At 41.6% G+C, this 24633-nt stretch overlaps 2 protein-coding genes across 6 annotated transcripts in view; one reads left to right on the forward strand and one right to left on the reverse strand.

The window, feature by feature from the left end:
* The window catches only part of tspan4b (tetraspanin 4b), a 34602-nt gene extending 13394 nt beyond the window's left edge, over positions 1–21208 (forward strand). For 2 of the 5 annotated variants that reach the window (XM_076753685.1, XM_076753684.1), the window contains exons 3-10: positions 86–200; positions 9351–9420; positions 9688–9879; positions 10613–10687; positions 11481–11576; positions 12573–12686; positions 18375–18458; positions 20091–21208. In XM_076753685.1, the coding sequence (XP_076609800.1) occupies positions 9352–9420; positions 9688–9879; positions 10613–10687; positions 11481–11576; positions 12573–12686; positions 18375–18458; positions 20091–20159 (699 nt within the window). In that variant the 5' untranslated portion in view covers positions 86–200; position 9351 and the 3' untranslated portion in view covers positions 20160–21208. Of the gene's footprint in view, positions 1–85; positions 201–9350; positions 9421–9687; positions 9880–10612; positions 10688–11480; positions 11577–12572; positions 12687–18374; positions 18459–18612; positions 18682–20090 lie in introns of all 5 variants that reach the window. The other 3 variants (XM_076753687.1, XM_076753683.1, XM_076753688.1) reach the window with 2 other exon arrangements.
* Positions 21209–22605: 1397 nt separating this feature from the next.
* Positions 22606–24633, reverse strand: part of bcl2l12 (BCL2 like 12) — a 38008-nt gene continuing 35980 nt past the window's right edge. Inside the window, exon 8 of the mRNA XM_076751845.1 lies at positions 22606–24430. Within this exon, the coding sequence (XP_076607960.1) occupies positions 24389–24430 (42 nt within the window). The 3' untranslated portion in view covers positions 22606–24388. The remainder of the gene's footprint in view (positions 24431–24633) is intronic.

A 24633-nucleotide genomic window follows, 5' to 3' on the forward strand; every position in this document is an offset into this window, starting at 1 on the left:
CATGTGAGGGTGATGTGTGAGATTCTTGATCAAAATCACATAATAATGGAATCCTATTTTTCCTTTTCCTTGATGTGTTTTTCAGGTGGGCTCTTACTACCCTGTGTCACTTGGCCCCAACAATAAGTGAAACAGTACACAGAAGCATGCAAGAGAGGCACAAATCCTAAATAACTTCCAGGATTTCCCACAAGAGTTTGGTAAGTGTTGTTTACATACAACAAACAACCAAGATACATCTTTATACAAATGTATGTTTATACATCATACATCATTAATTTCTTAACAACACTTTTGTTGTGAAACATTTGCAGTTATGTGTCCTGGAAAATTCAATGACTTGCAAGGATTCCGTGTGGTACTTGAAATGTGGCTATTGCCATCTTGTGGCACTTGGATATCACTACAAAATACAGTTTAACTGAGACATTTACAAACACACACACACACACACACACACACACACACACACACACACACACTCACGTGATGTTTTCATCACTTGTGGGACATTACATAGACTTACATTCATTTCCTGGAGACTTATATTTATTCTAAATTGTTTACCATAATTTTGTGTTTCACTCTATACCCATATACTGGATTGTTGTAATTTCTTAGAGCACCTTATAACTGACAATTGTGTTTTATTGTATTAACTAATACAATAGTCCCATCCTAAATTTTATTGGTTATTTCCTTTTATTTATTTCATTCTTTTATTGATACCATTTTAAGGTTTTTACCAACCGAGGTATCATTAACCTCTTTTAGATTTGTTTTTGTTCCCCCTTCTTCTTATTTTGGGAGAATCCTCTTTGAATCATCCTTCGATTTTATTATAAACGGCTTTTTAATAAGACTATGTCTTTTCCTTTTCCCCTGAGCTAGTGCCCACCATGACATCCAATAGGATGTCACGTTTTTACCTGAACCTAACCATAACCACTATTTGCCTATTCCTAACCCTATATCTAACCTAACCTTACCTAACCCATAATCCTATCCTCAGTCTTTACCCTAAAATGTAATGATTTAAATTGTGGGGACCTTTATTTTGTCCTCACAAGTAAGGTGAGTCCCCACAATGTGACTGTGTGAACAGGTTTTTGTCCCCACAACATGAGTATTAAATGGACACACACACACACACACACACACACACACACACACACACACACACAGGGACTGACATCAGACACTAACATTTTAGATGAGTAGAAGAAAAAGTTGTTGAAAATAGAATGTTTATATTGTTTCATTTATTAAATGAAAGCAATGGAAATAAACATTCTGCTTATTTTGAATGGACATAATATGACAGCAAGCTGGAGTTTATCTACCCTTGTTTTTTCCCTGAACCTCTATTAGAGACCCAGCTCTTGTTTGTTCCCATTGACCCTGCTCCTGGCCATTATTAAAGACCCAGCTTTTATTTGACCACTGGTATGATATTTCCCCGTGATATTTCTAACAGTTCGCAAGCCAAAAAGGTTGAGAAGCACTGGTTTCATCTTCATCTTCTGGTTTCATCTTATTTTTATTAGCTGTGTAGACTTTTTTTAGTACTACTTACAGAAACAACAGCAAATTAATCATACCCACAGCATTTTATGCTGATAAGGAATCATACTCCTACTGTATAGACCAAGCTGTTCAATGAATATCACCTGTAGGAACCAGTGTGCAAGGACATGGAATGAGGTAAAAGCTGCATAAATTTCACATGACACAAACAACTGAATAGAAAATGCAATACATACCACTGTTATTTGTTATTTTACAAATTCATAGGAATGGAAAACTTTTGACCGCTTCCGAGACATACTTTATATATTTTGAACCGCCACCTTATCATGGTGGAGGAGTTTGAGTACCCGAATGATCCTAGAGGCTATGTTGTCCGGGGCTTAATGCCCCTGGTAGGGTCTCCCAAGGCAAACAGGTTCTAGGTGACGGGTCAGACTAAGAGCGGTTCAAAAAGCCCTTATGGATAGTAAAAAAACAAGGATGTTCACGTCGCCCGGATTGGCGTCACCGGGGCCCCACCCTGGAGCCAGGCCTGGGGTTGGGGCTCGCAGGCGAGCGCCTGGTGGCCGGGTCTTTGCCCACGGGACCCGGCCGGGCTCAGCCCGATGGAGCGACGTGGGCCCGCCTTCCCGTAGGCCCACCACCCGCAGGAAGGACCAGAAGGGGCCGGTGCTTTGTGTTTTGGGTGGCAGTCGTGGGCGGGGGCCCCGACGACCCAAACCCTGGACAACGACTCTGGCTATGGGGACATGGAATGTCACCTCGCTGGGGGGGAAGGAGCCGGAGCTAGTGCAGGAGGTTGAGCGGTACCGACTAGAGATAGTCGGACTCACCTCCACGCACAGTTCGGGCTCTGGAACCCAACTCCTTGAGAGAGGCTGGACTCTCTTCTACTCTGGAGTTGCCCGCGGTGAGAGGCGGCGAGCTGGTGTGGGCTTGCTTATAGCCCCCCAGCTCAGCCGTCATGTGTTGGAGTTCTCCCCGCTGAGCGAGAGGGTCGTTTCCCTGCGCCTTCGGGTCGGGGATAGGTCTCTCACTGTTGTTTCGGCCTATGGGCCAAACGGCAGTGCAGAGTACCCGGCCTTCTTGGAGTCCTTGGGAGGGGTACTGGAAAGTGCTCCAACCGGGGACTCCATCGTTCTGCTGGGGGACTTCAATGCCCATGTGGGTAGCGACAATGATACTTGGAGGGGCGTGATTGGGAGGAACGGCCTCCCCGATCTGAACCCGAGTGGTGTTCTGTTGTTAGACTTCTGTGCTAGTCATAGTTTGTCAATAACGAACACCATGTTCAAGCATAAGGGTGTCCATCAGTGCACGTGGCACCAGGACACCCTAGGTCGGAGGTCAATGATCGACTTTGTAGTCGTATCATCTGACCTTCGGCGGTATGTCTTGGACACTCGGGTGAAGAGAGGGGCTGAGCTGTCAACTGATCACCACCTGGTGGTGAGTTGGATCCGCCGGCAGGGGAGGAAGCGGGACAGACTTGGCAGACCCAAACGTACTGTGAGGGTCTGTTGGGAACGTCTGGCGGAACCCGCTGTCAGGGAGGTCTTCAACTCCCACCTCCGGGAGAGCTTCGACCAGATTCCGAGGGAGGTTGGAGACATCGAGTCTGAATGGGACAATGTTCTCCACTTCCATTGTTGATGCAGCCGTCCATAGCTGTGGCCGTAAAGTCGCCGGTGCCTGTCGTGGCGGCAATCCCCGAACCTGGTGGTGGACACCGGAAGTAAGGGATGCCGTCAAGCTGAAGAAGGAGTCCTATCGGGCTTGGTTGGCTCATAGGACTCCTGAGGCAGCTGACGGGTACCGGCAGGCTAAGCGGGCAGCAGCTCGGGCGGTTGTAGAAGCAAAAACTCGGGTCTGGGAGGAGTTCGGGGAGGCCATGGAGGAAGACTACCGGTCGGCCTCGAAGAAATTCTGGCAAACCGTTCGGCGCCTCAGGAGGGGGAAGCAGCTCTCCATTAATACTGTTTACAGTGGAGGTGGGGAGCTGCTGACCTCGACTGGGGATATTGTCGGGCGGTGGAAGGAATACTTCGAGGATCTCCTCAATCCCACTGTCATGTCTTCTGCAGAGGAAGCAGAGACTGGGGACTTGGAGGTCGATTCGTCCATCACCCGGGCTGAAGTCACCGAGGTAGTCTGCAAGCTCCTCGGTGGCAAAGCTCCGGGGGTGGACGAGATCCGCCCTGAGTACCTCAAGTCACTGGATGTTGCAGGGCTGTCCTGGTTGACACGCCTCTGCAACATCGCATGGCAGTCGGGGACGGTGCCTTTGGACTGGCAGACCGGGGTGGTGGTCCCTCTGTTTAAAAAGGGGGACCGGAGGGTGTGTTCCAACTATCGGGGGATCACACTCCTCAGCCTCCCTGGGAAAGTCTATTCCAGGGTACTGGAGAGGAGAATCCGGCCGATAGTCGAACCTCGGATTCAGGAGGAACAATGCGGTTTTCGTCCCGGCCGTGGAACACTGGACTGGCTCTATACCCTCCACAGGGTGCTTGAGGGTTCATGGGAGTTTGCCCAACCAGTCCACATGTGTTTTGTGGACTTGGAGAAGGCATTCGACCGTGTCCCTCGCGTCATTCTGTGGGAGGTGCTCCGGGAGTATGGGGTTGCAGGCCCTCTGCTGAGGGCTGTGCAGTCCCTGTACAACCGGAGCAGGAGCTTGGTCCGCATTGCCGGCAGTAAGTCGGACCTGTTCCCGGTGCATGTTGGACTCGGCCAGGGCTGCCCTTTGTCACCGGTTCTGTTCATTATTTTTATGGACAGAATTTCTAGGCGCAGCCAGGGACCGGAGGGGGTTCGTTTCGGGAGCCGGCAGATTTCGTCTCTGCTTTTTGCGCATGATGTTGTCTTGTTGGCTCCATCGAGCCAGGACCTTCAGCGTGCACTGGGACGGTTCGCAGCCGAGTGTGAAGCAGCTGGGATGAGAGTCAGCACCTCCAAGTCCGAGGCCATGGTTCTCAACCGGAAAAAGGTGGCTTGCTCCCTCCGGGTTGGGGGAGAGATCCTGCCTCAAGTGGAGGAGTTTAAGTATCTTGGGATCTTGTTCACGAGTGAGGGAAGAATGGAGCGTGAGATTGACAGGCGGATCGGTGCAGCGGCAGCAGTAATGCGGTCGCTGTATCGGTCCGTCGTGGTGAAGAAGGAGCTGAGCCGAAAGGTGAAGCTCTCGATTTACCGGTCAATCTATGTTCCTACCCTCACCTATGGTCATGAACTTTGGGTCATGACCGAAAGAACGAGGTCCCGGATACAAGCGGCTGAAATGAGTTTCCTCCGCAGGGTGGCGGGGCACTCCCTTAGAGATAGGGTGAGGAGCTCTGTCACCCGGGAGGAGCTCAGAGTAGAGTCGCTGCTCCTCCACATCAAGAGGAGTCAGCTGAGGTGGCTCGGGCATCTGTACCGGATGCCCCCTGGACGCCTCCCTAGGGAGGTGTTCCAGGCATGCCCCACCGGGAGGAGGCCCCGGGGAAGACCCAGGACACGCTGGAGTGACTATGTTGCTCGGCTGGCCTGGGAACGCCTCGGGGTCCCCCCGGAGGAGCTGGAGGAAGTGTCTGGGGAGAGGGAAGTTTGGGCGTCCCTGCTCAGACTGCTGCCCCCGCGACCCGGCCCCGGATAAGCGGGTGGGAATGGATAGATGGATGGATAAATGAGTGACAATGGCTGATATGGCCTATATGTGGCCAGAGCATAGACAGTATAAAGAGTGGATGGAGATTCCGAGTGATGTAACAGTGGTTTCACACCTGGGCCAGAGACAAAAACAGCCTATTTCTGCCACCAAAGGACAGTTGCGGATTTCAGCTTCAAGAATAGAGTGTTTGTGCAAGATCAAGTGTTTGAATATAGATCTCCCGTTCAGACAAAGTCGATGTCACAGTATTTATTAATTCCTAAAGGACAGCAGGGGGCAAGTGATCTCTGACACCACCACCCTATTCTCTGGCTCAACATCAGTGCAGTGATCCCGGAGAAGATGCTCCATTGGCTAAAAGGCCGTAAGGCTAAGTTAGACCAATTCCAACTACTCACACTGTTATGCAGTGCGTTGTTTATTGTTTTATGTTTTTTCTGTTTAATGTGTTGTGTGTGAGTTTCCCTTCCAGTTCTGCCGTGGAGGTGTGGCCAAGTTGTTCAGTGGGCAGATGTCACATCTGATCCTTATCCACTGATTCTCTCCTCATTTAAGCAGCGTGGCCTAGATGTCTCATTGCCAAATTGTTCAACCTTCATGCTTGACTTTCCAGCCATTCTTGTCTCTTGTATTCCTGGTAGCACTAGTCTTGTTCCTTGTCACCTGTGAGCGTATCTCAGCTGAGTTTGGTTTATTATCCACAGTGTGTTTCTCTAGTTTTGTTCCTTGTTCTAGTTGTGCGTTATTTCCTACCTACTAGCCATGGTGTAGTTGATTGTTTTGCTGAAGGGCTGTTTTGTGTTTGGAGATTGTGTTTTTGTTTGTTCTTACTTAAATTATTGTATTGGGGGTTTTTTTTTGTTATTGTTAATAAACCATTTGGTTTAAACTGCTCCCTTCATTCCATGCTTTGTGTCTGCCCCTTGGGTCCTATTTAAAATTAATAATCTAAACCTCACACAGACAGATGCACCCAGGCCAGAAGCCAGGACCAGCCCTAAGGATGTTTTCTGAAACCTTTCTGCACCCACTTTAATTTCTTGACCTTGGGTTATCACAAGTTGATAATGAGGATCCCCATTGTTGGGCCTGCTAATGATAAAAAGGTAAATTCAAATATCAAGCACCTGCCACTGTCATCTTAGGCTCAAATTGAAGGCTGCAAAATGTGGGAAATTTACTATTTATACAAATGAGGAAATGTTCAACACCATAAAGTGATTGAAATAATTTCTTTTTTGTCTGAGAATTTGTTATTTATTTATTTATTTATTTATTTGTGCCTTTTTGGGGATGCCGTGGATAACACGGAAGAATGGTAGCAAGCTCCAGACTGTTTTTCTACCTTCCCATTTGATTGAAGACAAATTTCACTCCATTGAGAAAAAATAGGCCCTAAATTGATTATGCTATTTATAAACTTGTGATGACCCAAGGTTTACAGTAGGGAGAAGAAACATTAGCAAAAACCATCCTGAGGGTTGGTTGCGACTCCTGGCATAATCCGAATAACATCTGAACAACCTTAAACAGTCATCATTTTCAGATATGTGACTGATGTTGGCAAGTTTTTATAATGTCAAAACACTACTGGGGAAGATTTTAATTCAAACTTGCTTAAGACAGAATTTTATGGAGAGTACAATGCTTTGCATTCAAGAGTACCTCTACATCTGGTTCAGCCACAGGTGTTTGGAGCATTCCAATATACCACAGCTGCTCTGGAGTTTCCTTCAGTTCTGATAGGATGCCTGTTCCAGCTACCCAGGTCAGACTTCAGTCATGGGAGAAACACATAATGCACACAAAAGAGGTGCATCGCATCTGAGAAGTCAATCTTCCTCCATGGTGTTCAGCACCACAGCCTCTTTATCCTGAGTATAAAAATTTACTGGGAAAAAACAAAAAAAAACACAGAAATTAACACATACTGCCTTAACATGCCTAATATGCTTATGTCAGGTTCTGCTCTGAGTGATAGCTCTTACCTTTAATTGTGGACACTTACCAGCAATGAAGCTACCACGTCCAGTTCCTCATACGGGGAACATGCATCGGGCAATGTCCACATTTTCCACCCCCTGGTCACCACATCCTCTAAAAGAATTCAAGCAGTCATCATGCATTGTGTTGGGGTGGGACAGACACCATCCAAGAAGAAGGAGAATGCAGTTTAGGCTTTGTTGTTGGCAACAACATTGAGATATAGGATTTACAGTATGTAAAAAGAATTGGGGAAAAGAATTCTATATCATTAAAGCTCATCACTGTGACATATTATTATTGACATATTAGCTTCTTTTGTCAAGACAGGACTTTGACTTGACCTTCTTGTGAAACTGTCAATCCCACCAAATGTCACGATATTAAATCTGAGAAAAAAGTACACACAAAATGTCAGACAGGTGATTGGCAAAAATCTGGAGTGTTGACACAGGCCATGAGGCCTGTGTCAAGACTCCTGTGTCAACTGAATAATTTGATGAGGATGAAAATGATGTAAAAAATATGCAATGGCTTTCAGTTACCAGATCTCAACCCAGTTGATCATATATGGGACATATGCCTATGTAATAAAAAATATATTCGATGTATTTCAATTTCAGTAGGGGAAAAAAAACATCAACTGTTCCATTAATTCATCATTTTTTAGAATGGAATTGAAATTAATTAGCAAGAGAGTTACATTCTGAAACTAACTACTAGTACTGTATGTGTAGCATGTGGCAATAGAACAATACAAACAACATAAGCCCTGGCTCAACATTTGCAGGTCAAATAAAGCTTGTAAAATGAAAATGTTCACAGTTGTTTCAAAGACATGTTATTTATATGAATTTGTGGTGTTTTGTGGCTGGATCATAATTTGCAATAATAGACCATATACTGGCATACCTGGCACTGCATCAATGTTACAAAGTTCTAGAGAGAGAAATGATGACAGTTACCATGGCAGTGGCAAAGGTCCATTAATGGTAACGGTAACTCTTCACTCAGCCTCCACTGATTCCCCTAGCAAATTGGCGTGATTTTTAAGAAAGGCTATCGCTGCATCCAGTTAGCATTACATATCTAGATAATGTTAACCTGACATAAAGAAAGGTAAGGTAGATGTACAGGAACAGTGAGGCTATGTACCTAGCAATCATTATGGATAGCAATTAACTAAAGTTACTTACTTAGATAAAAGCTAACTTACATGGTAAATCTCAACTTTATTTCTTACTTAACACAACAAACTTCAGGCAAACGTGTGTCCACGACCACCAAAACTCGCACTTGCTGCACTGAACAACATCTGGGGCATTGAACTGTCACTCAAAAACTCATTAGCCAATGAGGACATTGTTGAAAAACCCAACCACGTGAGAGACTTGTATCAGAATTGCAAAAAAGAAGTCAGGCAGCGCAAACAACAGAGTTAGCAACAAGACTAAAAGTGTGATCAGCGAAAAAGAAACAGACAAAACAGGAAACATAAGGACATGTTATCAAAAACATAAAAGACCAATAGTTTGTTTGCAAGTTATACGTTTTACTTTTGAGATTACCTTTTTTTTTCCTTCAGTGAGTATTATTCTCTCTCAAATTCTTATTTTTTGTTTGACAACTAAAAAGTTTTGTTTGTTATTATCAGTGCAAATCTGATTCCATGCACCTTGTGCTCTTTGTGTTTCTACAGACAGTACCATGGTGGAGTGATAAGTTCTGCTCGTCATCTGCTTGTCTGTTATTGCCATGACTCAACACTGGAAAAAAAAAAATGATGAATGAACACACACACTTGATTGTCTAACCTGGATTCTTCTTTTTTGTTTGACATCTAAAAAGTTTTGTTTGATGTTATTGGCAAAAATCTGATTCCATACAAGGTTTTTGCCTTTGTAATTTTGGGCTGTACAAATGACATGTCATTCAACTTTACAATACATATTTCCTTCCTGTGACTAGCTTCCCATCACACACTTGCCCTCTCAATAAGGAAACCCAAAACACACTACAGCAAAGCATTTTCCAATCAGTTATTTAACTGTACTAATCCAAATAAACACTCACAAACACAGTGGGTATTTCACACCGTCTAGCCATTGAATAAGGTTAGTGGTGACATGAAACATTGTTTAAACATAGTTTTCTTTCTCTTCCGTTTCCTCTCATTCTTTTACAGGATGTCAGTGTCTCGGAGGTGTTTGTGCTGTGTCAAATATTTGATGTTTGTCTTTAACCTCATCTTCTGGGTTAGTATTCACATAAATCAGTCCAAAGTTGGTGTCACATTTGTTTATTTAGTTACATTTTCCAAAAACAAAATTTCTGATTTCTCTGTGGTCTCTAACAATTTTGTGTTTCTCAAATAAGAGATTTGTGGCAAGTTAAGTTTGAATGTGTTCACTGCATGCTTCTGAAATTATTCCCACTCTCTATTAAAAATGTCATTTTCAGGACAGTGCATTGTGATGAATGCTGCATTTTGACACTGGTTTGACATTACATTTTCTGTAAAGCTAGGAGGATGCGGCTTGTTTGGGGTTGGAGTCTGGCTGTCGTTCACGCAGGCAGAGTTTTCCTCTCTTCCCCTGTCTTTTCCATCCCTCTCAGCTGCCAATCTTCTGCTTGTTGCTGGTGGCATTACCATGGTGACTGGCTTCCTAGGTTGTCTTGGAGCGCTTAAGGAGCAGCGCTGCTTGTTGTTCATGGTGAGTAAGATGTGACAAGAAAGGGGAGAAAGGAATGCAAAATGACATGCAACAGTTATCAGACAGCAGAGACAATGGGTTGGACTGAGTGGAGATGAAGTACACGGGCTTACACATAGACACACACCAAGACACATATGACACGCACACAACCTCCAACTCAACGCCTTCGTAGCTCCCACCCCCCTCCCTCCCTTGTCGCAGTTGCAAGGCACTCAAATGTGTCTGTACTGCGACACCTACCCTCCCCAACTCCCCCCACCCTTGCCACATTTGCAAGTCCTTGAGATTTTGTTGTAATGTCTTACTATGTTGCTTATGTGCCGAGGTGTTTTTTTCCTAATCCCACACTGTGCCCCCCCCCCCCTACAGGAGCTTAGTTTGGGAGTTGCTTTTTTACCCTCTTCTTCCCTCTTGTTTTTCCTCTTTCACATCTAAGTAAACGGGGCGCTCTCCATGTGTGCGACCCACAGTTCTCCCAGTCCTGTCCTCCCCTGTTATGTGTCACTGTCTTTTTTGTGTTTCTTGGACGGGATGTAACTGAAATGGAATTTCTCCTTCGGGGGACTAATAAAGGCATTCTGATTCTGATTCTGATTCTGATTCTGATTCCAACATGAATTGGGCCGCATTCCCATTCATGCTCTGATATTTTGGTCTTAATACAATAACTCACTGGGAATAATCTACATAGCTTTCACTTGTATGTTGTCTACTCTTGTCTGTTTTGTAGTTCTTTGTGATCCTTCTGGTCCTGGTCCTGACAGAGGTGACTCTAATGTTGGTTATACACATCTTTCATGACAAGGTAAGCTTATGCACACTCCGACCAAATAAAATAGATAATGAATAGAATAAGATTAGAATAAGACTATAATAAGCAATAGAAATCAACATCTTAATAACCTCACTACTGTATGATGAACAGTTAGCAAAGAAAGTATGAAGGAGGTGAAAATAAAGAGTAACATAAAACGAGACTAACAATCTATAGTCACTTACTAGAGGGTGCAATGTTCTTTACATTAAGGAATGACCAACACACTACTAACTTTAATTTTCTTAGGCTTACTAAAATGCTACATTTGTGATACGTGTGGTGCAGTAAAAAAGGGCATGGTTATGTTAACATCAAAAAGATTTTGTTGACACTTGACTGACAGTTGGAATTTTCTTTGCTCGGTCTATAATGTCATTTTTATCAACTAGATCAGTCTGTGTGTGACTGGCTGATTCTCTTTTCTGCAAGAAGCAGCAAACTGCTAGAATGAAAAATGACAGGATTATTGGCATTGAAAGCAGGACATGCACTGTGAAAAGTTTCACAAAATTTGATAATAATTAGTTGGTTTCTATTGTAAGATCATCACAAATTCCAAATTACCTGCAGTGTGAACACAAGTTTAAGTGGTTGTCTGTCTAGTGTGTCAGCCCTGTCAGTAGACTGGTGATGTGCCCAGGTGTAGACTGTCTCACACCCAATTCCACATGGGATAAGCTCAAGCTTCAGTGATCCTGACAAGGATAGGCAGGTATAAATTATTGATGGATGTATCATTTGAATGAGTAATTGTGCCTTTGTTTCATTCTCTTTTTGTTAGCTTGATTCCAAAGCACAGGATGAATTAAAGGAAGGCATGAAGATATATAAATCAGAGCCTGGTCTGAAAAAATCGTGGGATAATGTCCAGAAAATGGTGAGCACTCTTAGCAAACAATGTATGCCTTCTTATGTTGCATGAATATAGGAGAAGTTTTATACAACAGAATAAGTTATGTCACTGTAGGTGGAAGTTGTCACAGTCACTCCACCTTTAAAGGATGCTTCACACAAGCTGCAAAAATAAGTCCTAAAATAAGAGCATCACTTCCTACTTCATCACTATTGATATACATACAATAGATGCACGATGTATGTATCAGGAAACTCACTTTTTGGTCACATTTCAGCATCTACAGACAATTGACAACTAACTCTAACTGTAGAATCTTTCTGCAGCTACTCAGTGGTAATAAAGTATTGGTTTTATGAAAAAATTATGTCAGTGTGGACTCTCTATCCCTGAGCCCAGTTTGGGGTTTAACAGTACACAAAATTCTCAGTTCTGTCCATACCCCAGTGTTCATCTATTTTGAAAAAGCAGCAGCAGTGTCAAAGGCAGGCAAAATCCTCTTGCTAGAGACTGAAAATTAGTTTCACCTTGACTACATTTGAACATTCACAACACCTATACATTTACACATTGCACTGTATTAAACAGTAAATTTGACATGTTTGATGTCTTCCCATTCATATACCTGAATGGTGGAGTAATGGCGACACATTGTCCTTGCCTTTCCACAACCCTCACTTCATTGCTGTTGTAGCTTACTGAGATCCCCAATTGTACCCAAACAACTGATTTGAAGGATGCAGGCAGGTCTTCCAGCTCTGGTGTTTTCCAAACTCCAATCAACTTCTGCTAATATTGTATTACTAAAAGTTTCCTTTCAGAACTTGCACTTGGGTACCATATTACATGCGTCAGCATTTATAGTGTGTAGTGTGCATGGAGTAGCGTGCACCAGATGGTGACCCTCATACTATGACAGTTCAACACGAAAACATGAACCATTAGAAGAGTGTTAACATAAGATAGGTAGTTGAGCTGTATTATTCAACTCTGAACTGATCTGTCTGTCTCTTCTTGCAGTTCAAATGTTGTGGAGTAACTAACAAAACAGACTGGTATGATGTGCTGAATGGAACGCTGCCCTCATCCTGCTGCTCTGTTGGGACAGACCAGTGTCTTGACGGATGGAGTGAGGTTGGTTTGCTGCTCAGCTATAAGGGGGTCTTTTGGAGTACAATGAGTCTAGAGGGGTAAAATTGCAATAAACAAGCTGTTTTCATTATGCCTAATTCTCTCAAATGAAACCTAGATTTGCTCCAGATGCCTAGTCTGAATGCCTTCACACGTGATGAATTCAAGCAATGGAGTCTGAAAAATTAAGACAGAAATGTTTGTGGCAGGAACTGCACACCACATCCAGTATTTGTGGCTAAGTTGTCTCAAATCCATTAATGGTTATCTTGTGGTTCCCAGTGGGCCTTGCTTCAAAAAAAGGGTGATATCATTATTTATAATTATTAAAGGTAAGGTAAAGTAAATTAAAACACCAATGGCAACTAATCAGGGAAATGATGTTGTGCCTGCCCTGTACTTATAGCATCTGAGTTTTTCTGCTACAGCATAATCAGCAGGTCAGTTATAATTACCGTTACAATTTGTCATTTGGCAGACGCTTTTATCCAAAGTGACTTACATATGAGATTTTCATACATCACAAGCAAGGATCTAGACAGGAGAGAACAACAAGAGTAAATGCCCAAACGCAAATTTCTGGTCCAATTGGACATAAGTGCTACGAGGCAGTGCTACGAAGTAATGGATAGAGAGCAAAGAGTTGTTTTTTTGTTTATTTGTTTTTAAGAAAGAAGGTGATCAGTAAAGAGCTTGGTCTTAAGTCTTTTTCTAAAGTGCGAGAAGGACTTTGCAGAACAAATGGAGTTTAGTAACTCATTCCACCACCGGGGAACCACCAAAGAAAAGAGTCTAGCTAGAGACTTAGGGCCTTTTTGAGCTGGCAGCACCAGGCACCGTTCCTGGGCAGAGCATAATGAGTGGGAGGGACCATAAACCTGAATGAGGGATTTCAGATAGGTCAGAGCGGTTTTGGTGGCAATTTTGTAGGCAAGCATCAAGGACTTATATGAACAGTGACGTGCTCATTTGGGTTAGTTGAAGACCAGCATCTGCAAGAGTTTTAACTAGCATGATGGGAGCCCTGCCAGTAAGGAATTACTACTACTAATTATTGTCATTCAGTAGACAGCAAGTGTACACAGAACGAAATTTCAATTGCAGCAGACTCAGCACAGGGTTGAAAATATTTAAAAAGTATATATATGTACAATATATGTATATATATATATAAATGAAAAGTATGTAGTGATATGTACAAGTAACTTAAAGTATGTGAAAATAAACAGCAGAATAATTATGGTATATACAGTATGTAAATAAACAGTATGTAAAATAAACAGTGTATACAATAAACAGTAGGAATATACGTTCAGTTAAAAAAAATAGCAGCAGGGATATGCAGTACATGAAAAAACAAGCAGCACAAATATACATTGAAGTAATTTTAAAGTGCAAACCTGGTGGTCCTGCACCAAATGCTGCAGAACCTCTTTCCAGAGGCCAGCAGGGAGAACAGACCATGGTGAGGGTGTGAGGAGTCACCAATGATGTTTGTGGCATGGGACATGCAGCGTTTAGGTGCAATGTCCTGAATGGAGGGGAGAGATGTCCCAATGAATTTCTCGGGAGGTGTTCTGTCTGACACGCACCGACTGCGGTCTATCAGTGTGGAAGTCAAGCAGCATCCGCACATGAGTGTTTTTTTGCTCCAGTTGTGCGATGCTCAGGTGGAGGTGGCGACCTTGGTGGAGTGGTTAGGCCGGTAGGCAAACTGGAAGGGGTCAAACGTGGGGGGGAGTCTGGAGATGATATGCTCCTTTACCAGCCTCTCAAAGCACTTCATCATAATGGGAGTGAGTGCGACGGGCCAGGTTTTTTAGGCACTGGGATGATGGTGGCAGACTTGAAGCATGATGGGACTTTGGCTTGATACAATGAGGTTTTAAAAACGTCTGTTAGAACGTAAGCCAGCTGATCTGCATATTCCCTGAGCACCTGCCCAGGTATATTGTCAGGGCCTGGGGCTTTCCATGAGTTGACTCTCCTCAAAGACCTCCGCGCATCAGCTGTGTTGAGACATAGTGCCTCTTCATCCTGCTGGGGATCAGCTTTCACCGCAAATGAGAGTGGATGACTGCACCATGTGTGGTGGTGTAAAGGGGTCCAAGCACTGACCCTTGAGGTACCCCTGTGGACAAGCAGTGGGATTTAGACACTTCTCCCTTCCAAGATACTGCAAAGGATCTCATTGAGAGGTAGGACTCTAACCAGTGGAGAGCAGATCCCGAGAAGCCGAGCTCAGCGAGTGTGGAGAGGAGAATTTGGTGGTTAACCCTATCAAAGGCAGCCGAGGTCGAGCAATAGTAGAACAGAGGACTGACCAGTAGCTCTAGCTGATTGTAGTGTTTCCACTACAGATAAGAGCACAGTCTCCGTAGAGTGTCTGCGTTTGAAACGGGATTGGCTGGAATCATGCAGGTTGTTACAAGAAAGGAATTCAGACACCTGATTAAAGACCATGCGCTCAAGAGTCAGAGAGTGAGAGCGAGTGCTCCGTGACAACAACAAAAATACAGCAAACCCTGCTAACAGCCTAGATCCTAATGTGAGCCAGAAATAACAACAGAAAACACATACTGATCAATTGCCAACCCCTGTCATCCACAACCTAGCTTGTTCAGAGGTTCAGAGGAGACAATACAAACTCTCTTCTCCTAGATCACCATCTGAGATATCTCCCTAATAAGATCAATGAGTTGGCTATGGCTAAATGTGCTAACTCTGATAGGACAAGGGAGAGCAGTAAGTGGAAGGGAGGAGGCCTTGTAATGTTTGTTGATGGGCACATCACTATTAAAAAACAACTCAGTTAGCAGTTAGGACAATGACCTGTTAAGCATTCATACCAGGTCTTGCTATTTACTTAAGGAATTCTGGCATATCACGATAGAGGTGTTTATTCTCTTCTCTGCAACCTTGACAACAACTGTTACAAGCCAGCCAATGATGTATCAGTTGTAAACAGGCTGCTGACACATTACCTGCATGGCCTCCTTCTTGTTTTTAGTGACTTTAATCACACTTTGCTGTCTTTTACTCTGCCCACATTCACTCGATATGTTGCATGATGCACCAAAGACAATGAAATACTGGCTTTATTCTATGCCAACACCAAGGAGGCATGTAACTTATCACCTCTCCCTCCCCTGGGAAGATCTGATCATGACCTGATGCACCTCCAACCTGTGTACAATCCACTCATACACATGCACCCAACTGTCACTCACACAGTGGAAAAGATTGTCCAACAAGGCTGAGAAGGCTTTGAGGGACTGTTTTGATACAAATGTGTGGGAAGTAATTTGTGGTGCTTGTAGAAACAACATTGACAGTGTCAAATACAGTACAGTTGATTGGATCAACTTCTGTGTGGAGAATGCAAGGACTGTACAGTGTTTTTCCAACAATAAATCCTGGGGTCCTGGTCTCATTCTCAGGGCAACAAATATCACTGCATTGCTTCCGTGCCTTCAATACCATACAGCTCATGCTTCAGAGGGACAAATTCACACCATGGATCATGGATTACTTCATCAACAGACCACAGTATGTGAGGATACAGGACTGTGAGTCTGACATGGTCTGCAGCACAGGGGTTCCACAGGGAACACTTCTGACTCCCTTCCTCTTCATCCTCTACACTGCAGACTCTGCAATTGTTGACCTCATCACAGAGAGGGATGGTAGGGAGTATAGAGAACTGGCCCAGGGTTTTGTGCATTATTGCCAGTGGAGTTGCCTCAGTACAGGAAAAACCAAAGAGCTGGTGGTGACTTACGCAGGTGCCAACACCTCCTACTCCAGGGAAGTTGATCTAAATACACTAAAGTGTATATAGATCAAAAGCTGCCAGGAATGTAGCAAAAACATGCATGAAAATGGTCAGCTGCAATATAAACCATGTGATTTATAGTTAAGGCATTAAAATATGCAGAAACACTGGCATGGTCATTTTAGTTCTTTGTGCAGCCCCACAATGCTATTTGGAAGGGTAAACTTTGGAAAATGGTATTGCAGAATTCAAGTACTGCACACATGTAGCCATTAAAAACATAGCAAAGAATGAAACATTACTCACGTTTTTCATGTATGAAAGAATCAGATACTGTTAGGCTTTCGCCTGTGGATTTTGTTAGGACCCAAAGATGCAGACCAGAGACAGAGATATAAAAGTAAATATAATTTATTTTAAACACAAGTGGAGTAACAAAAAACGCACTCAGAAGGAGGGGAAACAAAAATAACACAAAGCGCACTCAAAAGGAGTGGAGAGAAAACTAAGGGAGCTCCGACGAAGTCGGTTTGAGGCAAGACACACACTGACGCGGCAGAAGACACTGAAACACAAGAATGCACACTATAAGTGGCAGTCCAAAAATCAGTAGCAACTCAACAAGGAGAGGAGATAGCAAAGTGTAGTACTCACAATACATAACCAAAGACATCGCCAGGGATTCAGGACAATCCAGCACAGGTAGGAGAGAGCTCTCCCCTTTTATCCTGTGCCTTAATCTGGATCATGCGTGTCAGGTGTGCACATGAGGCAGAGCTGGCTGTGTGTAGGTGAACACCCAGCTAGACAGACAGAGGAGAACAGACAGGCAACAAAAATACTGGGGAACAGGAAAAAGACATACTAGGAATAGAACAGGTCTGCATTATTGTAACAGATGCACTCACCCATCTGGAATAAAATCAGATTTAGTTTGCAAGAATTAGGCAGCTTTAATTTATTTTCTGTACAGCATTTAGACTGAACTTCTCAGGATCTGTTAAAGCCAATTGCATGGCACCAAAACGTTTTTTTATTTTACATTCATACATTGCTAATGCATCTTTATGAATAATTCCAGTTTATTATAATTTGAATATGTTTTCATATTAATAGCATTGTTCTCATTGACTAATTGCTGAGAAGGGGAAGAAAAAGCAGTCAGATGATCCGATAGATTGGAAACAAGCTAACAGTTTATCCAGACTATCTAAACTCCTTTGGAGTTCAATCTGAGAGTGAGTGCAACTGAAATGTTGCAGATAACCCCACACTTCGTAGGAAAACTGTGTACAAAACTACAGTCAGTACAACAGGTAAAATTTGAAACGGGGAGTGTGTCTACAATCTATGATGGATGTTTACAGCAGACTTTGGGGAATAATTTTACTGTTGTTGCTGTTACTGTTCGTCTTTTTCTGTTACAAATTAATTTGGCTAACTTGAATGTTCATTGTTGCTGTGTTCCCAGATCTCAGCAACTACCCTGAGTGCAATGTTATTATTGCTCACAGAAATGATGGCCAGAACAAATATATGACCAAAGTCATAATACTAAACTGGAATCCTTTTGATATATTTCAAATACTGTAGCTTCTGAGATTGTCTACTTTAGCACATTTGTTGGTATTATCTATTTGACCATTATGGAACTTTGTTATGTGAGCATTATCATGTCTGTGCTTGCCAGTTACAACTTGATGGGATTGTAAGATGTATAGAGTCTCACAAGGGGTCTAACCAGTCATCAATAATTGATATCTAAGATAGGCTGTAATCATTTACCCCCTCACTTGTCTTTACACATTATGTATGTATTTTTTTTACTTCTGATGTATGTATAGTTTTTGTATGTAAGCTTCATTGCCCCATGCATCCTCTCCCTCACACTTTCTGTCTCTCTTTGTCCTCTGCAGCCGTGTTATCAGAAGGCCAGGCAGTGGCTTCTAGATAACATCCCCTCAGTACTGGTGTTTGGAGTGTGTATTGGCGTTGTGCAGGTCATTATGTCTAATATTTATTTGTCATTTATTTGAAACATTTTCTTTATATTTATGCTTTTGTTTAGCCATCTCTTGTTATGAAAAAAACGCATAGTTAAGCTTTACATATTTGCTTACACTCTTACTTTCTCATTGATGTTTTATTTTGTAGAAGTCAAACTATGCATCATAAAAGCCATTTCTTCAGCCAAAGACAATGGCAAAACTTGGGAACACATTGGTAATTATATACCATTGCATTTATAACCAAAATACATGACAATCTTGTTAGCTTATTGAAGAGAGCACCCAAACACATATTACCAGCAACTGCACTGCACAGCTTTTGCTGGGAACCTGAAGCTATGCAACAGTTCTGTGTTTTTTGTGTATGTCATTACTTAAAGCCCATTATCTACAACAGGTTAACTGTAACTATGATGAATAGGGAAGGCATATTTATCTCAAATTAAAATTGCCAATACATTAAACAAGTTTTGAGAACATTAACAAAAAACAAAACAAAACAAAAACCTCAAGTTCATCATTACTATCATCAATTTATTAAATTTGTCTTTCTTGTAGTTTTTATGCTACATTTGACATTGTGTCAGAACTTATTTATGCTTTACTCTTGGCTTAACAGTGTATGGTTAACCACATTTGTTTTACTTTACAAAGTTGATCAAAATGTGACCCTATGGGAAATATAGCCCTCCCCCTCACTTTTCAAAATCTTGTTTCTACCTCCTACAGTTTTAGTTTGATTCACAAAAAGACAGCTAAACAACACAGTCCTCTTGCCGTACCATTGCCAAAATCCAGATGAAATATATATATTATATATAAAAATATATAATATCTCAATCAGTTATTACCATGTCCTCACAGCATTAAAGTTTTACCAGCAGAAGCAAGTGATTTCCCGACTTTTTTCTCGACCTGGATTTTGCCCCTCAGGTGACATACAAGCTCCCCATCTTCTTGGTGGAAGTTGTTTGTGCTGTATGTAGTTGGTGAGGAAGACTGCAGCCACTACTCAGGCCTGAAAAAGTTCCCTATTAACTCTTCTGCATGTTCAGATAGAAAAGTAATTTAGCTGTTTTTATCTACAACTAATTCTCATATAAAGATGCCAGAATTGATCATCAATCAAAGATAATTCAGCAAAATGCAGTGTCTTTGTAGGAAAGACAGAGATAAACTATTATTTATTAGGTTTAAAGGTGACATTAGAAATCGTAGTTTATATAACATAATAACTACAGCATTTCTTTTAAAAGTATCAGGTCTCTTTCAAGGAAATCTGTGATTATTGGAATGATAATGATGATGATGATAATGATGATAAGCAATATGTGACTTTGTTAAGTATACTATTATTATGGAAAGCATGACAACCAATTTCCTTCTTCCTTTTTCTTTTTCTTTTTTTTTTTTTTTGCTTGATGGTATAAATGCATATAAATTAAAATACATTGTTTTATACTACTTGCCTATACTTTTTGAAGGAAACTGAAAAAAAAATCTGTGGGAACATTGTTGTTCCAGACAGGATCAAATTCAAAGTAATTCCAGTTGTATATAGACACACACACAAACACACACACACACACTTCTATTTGACCTGTACTCCTCTTTTCTTGTCAGATCTTGGCCCTGGTGTTCTCCATGCTGATGTACTGTCAAATTCTGTGCGCTGAGAAGCACTTGGACTGACAGCAGACCAACTCTTCACTTGCCCTTGATGGAAGACTTATCACAATCTCCCCTGGTGACCTCAATAGAACCCCCAGCCTGATTTTCTTTTGCATAACCTCCAACCCAGGCTGTGGTGCTCCAACACGTACTTTGGGTTCAGAAATGAAATCTGTTCTGAAATGTGTGCTTTTAAAATGTCCTGTGGCATTGGGTTACAAATTCCCTAAAAACAAAACAAAAAAAAACTAACTAAAACTATCAACGAGTGTACTCGACAACGGTCATGTGAACAAAGCCTCTACTACCACACTGAGGACGTATGTTGTCTTCGTACCGACCATATAAAAGTAATATCATGAACCTCTTCACAGTTTAATATTGGCAATATGTCAGATCAGTAATGTTTCATTTTACCACTAGAATCCATCAGCCTCAACACAAAACAAGTTGCAATTACCTTGATGCTTTGTTCCTGCAGAGAAACCTGAGGGTAAACATTGCTTCCATTGCTGTCTTAAAATTGAAGAGGAAAAAACACACATGTTGTCTCTCCTTATTTCTCCTTATTTTTTTCATAAATAGGAAATAATTGTGTACGATTTGTTATATGTTAGATTATTATGTTAGAAATTATGCATTCTGTTATTCAGGGCTGCAAGAAAAAAGCAGCTTTACAATTACATTATATGGATTACATTATTCATCAAGGATATCATAAAGAGAAGAAAGGACCCTTAACTTTATAACCTGCTGGTTCAGTTTGTCTGTCAAGTCAAAGACTAAAAAAATAAAATGATTTAAGTATGCACACTGTAGAAAAAAAAAGAAGAAAGGATGGAGAAAAGAAAATATTTAGCACTTACCTCACTTTGTTAGTGATTTCAAGCCTTATGCTATTCCTATACTATATGAGCACTTTGAACATATCTGGTTCAGTGATTTTACAGCTTTACACTTATCTTATTTTTGTCTGTTTTATCCAATCATAACTGCAATATTTTAAAATATTTCTATTGTAATGCATCTTTATTCACCACACAGGTTTATCCAACATATACTGGATATTTTTCTCATATGGCATGAATATCATATTAAAGAGAATACCTGATAATGTTTCCCACTAGTATTTATTAATCTATATCTATTGTAAACCAGAGGGTGCTTTCAGAGTCAAGAGATTGGTCAAGAGATTCAGAGTCAAGAGATTCTTCATATAAGGAAAAGAGATTTGTTTGCCAATCAAAGAGGATGCATTAAAAGTGAATACACACTGTCACACCCAATATAAGCAGCAGCACCCTCTCGGTGCTGGCTGGTTGTTAGCTTTATTGTGCCACTTCACCACCATAAAAGAAGTGGCCTCAATCTAACTGAACCCAGGACTTCATTCATGTGTCTGACCTTGGACTTCTTTAGACTTTAACATCATAAAGGACACCACCAGCATTGTCTTTTTATTATTGTGGCATCACAGTTAGTACTGGTAAAACAATTTGTTATTCAGTCCAGTGTTCCCAGTGTCCCAGCGGAAAGAGCTGCTCAACATCTTTGGCATCAGCGCCAAGCACATTGCCAACGCCTTACGTCAGACCTTTGCAAACTAGGACTGCGCCTGATCTCCCGCTCACTGCTCTTTTTCATCACAACCAACTTTCTGTTCATGATTGGTTGATTGGTTAATCAAACTGACAACTCCTACCTAAAAGAATTGGAAGCCTAAACCTAAGGCTATAGTTAAGGATTAGGCACCTGAGCACAGACAGAAAAAAACAGGTCAGGAAGGAAGGTAGCAGGCAAGCCAAAAATACTGACAAAGTACTTAGCGCTTTCTTCAAGTCTAGTCGTTACCACACAGCAAAGCAGATATACACCAAATACCGAATGAAACCCTGGTGCTTATATACTGTGTAGGCAGGTGAGTCTTAATTGCCTGATTGAGCACAGCTGTGCTCAGGAGGACAGGAGGCTGGGCCTAACCTGTTGCCCACACCCTGCAGTGACAGTCTCAGACTCAACAGACAGGCAGACAGAAAGAAGACAAAAGGAGGGGGAAACACAGGAGTACAAAGGGCAAAAAGGAGGGGAGACCACAGATCTTCACAATCCTATGACAGCACTGTCAAACTATGTTGGGCAGGTGGCATGCTTGAGGATGCAGCCTCTGATTCCTTTGCTGATTTGATGACCTGAGTTGAATAAACTGCACTCACCATGGTCATGAAAGCAGAGAAATATATCTCACAGGGCTTCTGTTTGGACAATGCAGTCTAATGGCACAGAGTAACACTACATCCAACACTGCTGCTACTTTTTTACACAACAAATATCACAGGAAAGTGGTTGGGGTGGATGGTGGCCATAAAAAGTGTACCACTGTCACACCAGAATCCAGGGTTCAAATCCAAATTCTGGTTAGGTTTACACAACAAAAGCACTAAATTAAGATTTGGAAAAGATTGTGATTATTGTTGACTTTTTCTGACAAGTGTTGCAAGTGCCTAAACATAACCATAAAAAAGCTGTAGTCACTACCAGTGTATAGTACATTGCACGATTGCCTGTTTTGGTAGAAAACAAATTAAACACATTGTCAGTAAACACATTCAGTATCAACCTTTTTCTGACTTTCTAGGGTTAATGAACAACATTGCCTTAATATGTCAATGTAAGACATAATTCGGTCATCACTATGTTACCTTCAAAAGATATTGCAAATTGTTCTATATAAATGTAATTTCTAGGAGACAGAGCTGGCTACATCAGGCTGTGGATGACAATACAACAAAACATGTTCTTTTCTGTAAGAAGTACAACTGAATCTGAAACTTGGATTTTTTTATTTTTAGTTATTTATTTGTTTATTTTTTCAATTATGATTTGATTTGACGATGGCAATGATCCAGCATTCCTACACTCACTATTGGGGACTTTTTTAGCACAAACAGGCTGTACAATTAATGACTGACCATTCACTTTTTGAACTGTCATTGGCCTTCACTTTCAATTTTCAAACTAGAAAAATGTCTAAATATTACCATTTAGATTCTGCACACATTTAAATTACTAGGCATTAGTACTACATGATTTGCCATGGAAAGATTATTCGGTAGAACAATTCAAACAGAAATCTGGGCTGTCAATAGTTTTGAGAACCTGGATGCAGAAATAAAGCATGGTTCATGGCCAAATCATTAAAAATATAGAATTCTTGAGACTGGACATGTCTTTGATAAGTTGATTTGGCCTGAACCATAGCTGTTCCTGTTCTCTTAAATTCAATTCCGCCCCAGCCCCGTTCATTCTTAGAGACTGTTTCTAATGTGCTGTAAATACACAAATATTAGATGGATGAGTTGACTTTGAGTTTACTTTCTCTGATTTGTCAAAGTGAAACTACAAATAAGATACAATAAAATTAAATTTAAATTTAAATTTAAATAGCAAAAGAAGAAGGTCTCCCATGTATCCCTAGTTAAATCTAGCGATGCAGAGTTTCATTTGCATTCAGTGTGACTGAGAAACAAAATGAGTCAAAATGCTTATCACATCACATCCCTGCTGCACCTCACACTAAGAAAACACACTGCACCCAACCCTTTGTGCCTTTGTAAAATATAAAAAATATATTTAAAAACTATAAAATGTATATAAAACATAATATGGCATAAAAGCACAAACAATACTTTTTTTGACCATACAAAATGCAGATTTGTTCAAACTGTTTGGCTTCAATTATGCTAAATGCTGTAGACAATTAAAAAAAACAACAACAACAGCTTTGATTCAGTTGGTGTTGACTCTTCGTCAATGTACCAAAAGATCTGGCAATGAATTTGACATTAATAAAATGTTTTTAACAGGTGGGTTGAATTTTTGTGGCAGGCTGACCCTTTGGTTCATATGAGACAACAGCAATAAAAATTAAACACGACAGCGTTTGTGCATAGGAAGCTTCTGCTGATCATGCTCTTGTCACTAGCAGTTCCACTGATCTAGCTGCCTGGAGGCAGTATTGAACCTCCATGAGTATTACGTCCTCTCTGTGAAGTGAAGAGAAGTAGCTGGTGACTCTATATGTATGTTAGGCAGGAAATGACTGTCTACACCCAGAGGCTTCTGGAGTGTTGTCATAGTCCAGATGAGACTGTGGACAAGCTTGTCCATGTAGAAAAGCAGAGTAAGGTCCATCTGTCTGTCTTCCCTTTGATGTCATGAGGCCAGTGTTGACAACTGGTAAGTTGGAGAACTCAGTCGTACTCTACAGGCTCCTCCAAAACTATCACATTCTCCTGAAGATGAAACAAAAGGTTAGGTGATAAGTATAAACAGAGTATAATAAGTGTAAACAGAGGAAAATAAAGCTTAATATGTACTTTTAACATTCACATAGGTGCATTGGTGACCACGTCTGCAAGGCTCAAATGATGAAGCACACTGTGCAGAATGTTTGGTAATTAGTCTCTAATCCTGGTCCCAGGGCTGTGGGGTGGTA

Source organism: Chaetodon auriga, chromosome 16 (assembly GCF_051107435.1).
Source record: "Chaetodon auriga isolate fChaAug3 chromosome 16, fChaAug3.hap1, whole genome shotgun sequence".
Classification (NCBI taxonomy): domain Eukaryota; kingdom Metazoa; phylum Chordata; class Actinopteri; order Chaetodontiformes; family Chaetodontidae; genus Chaetodon; species Chaetodon auriga.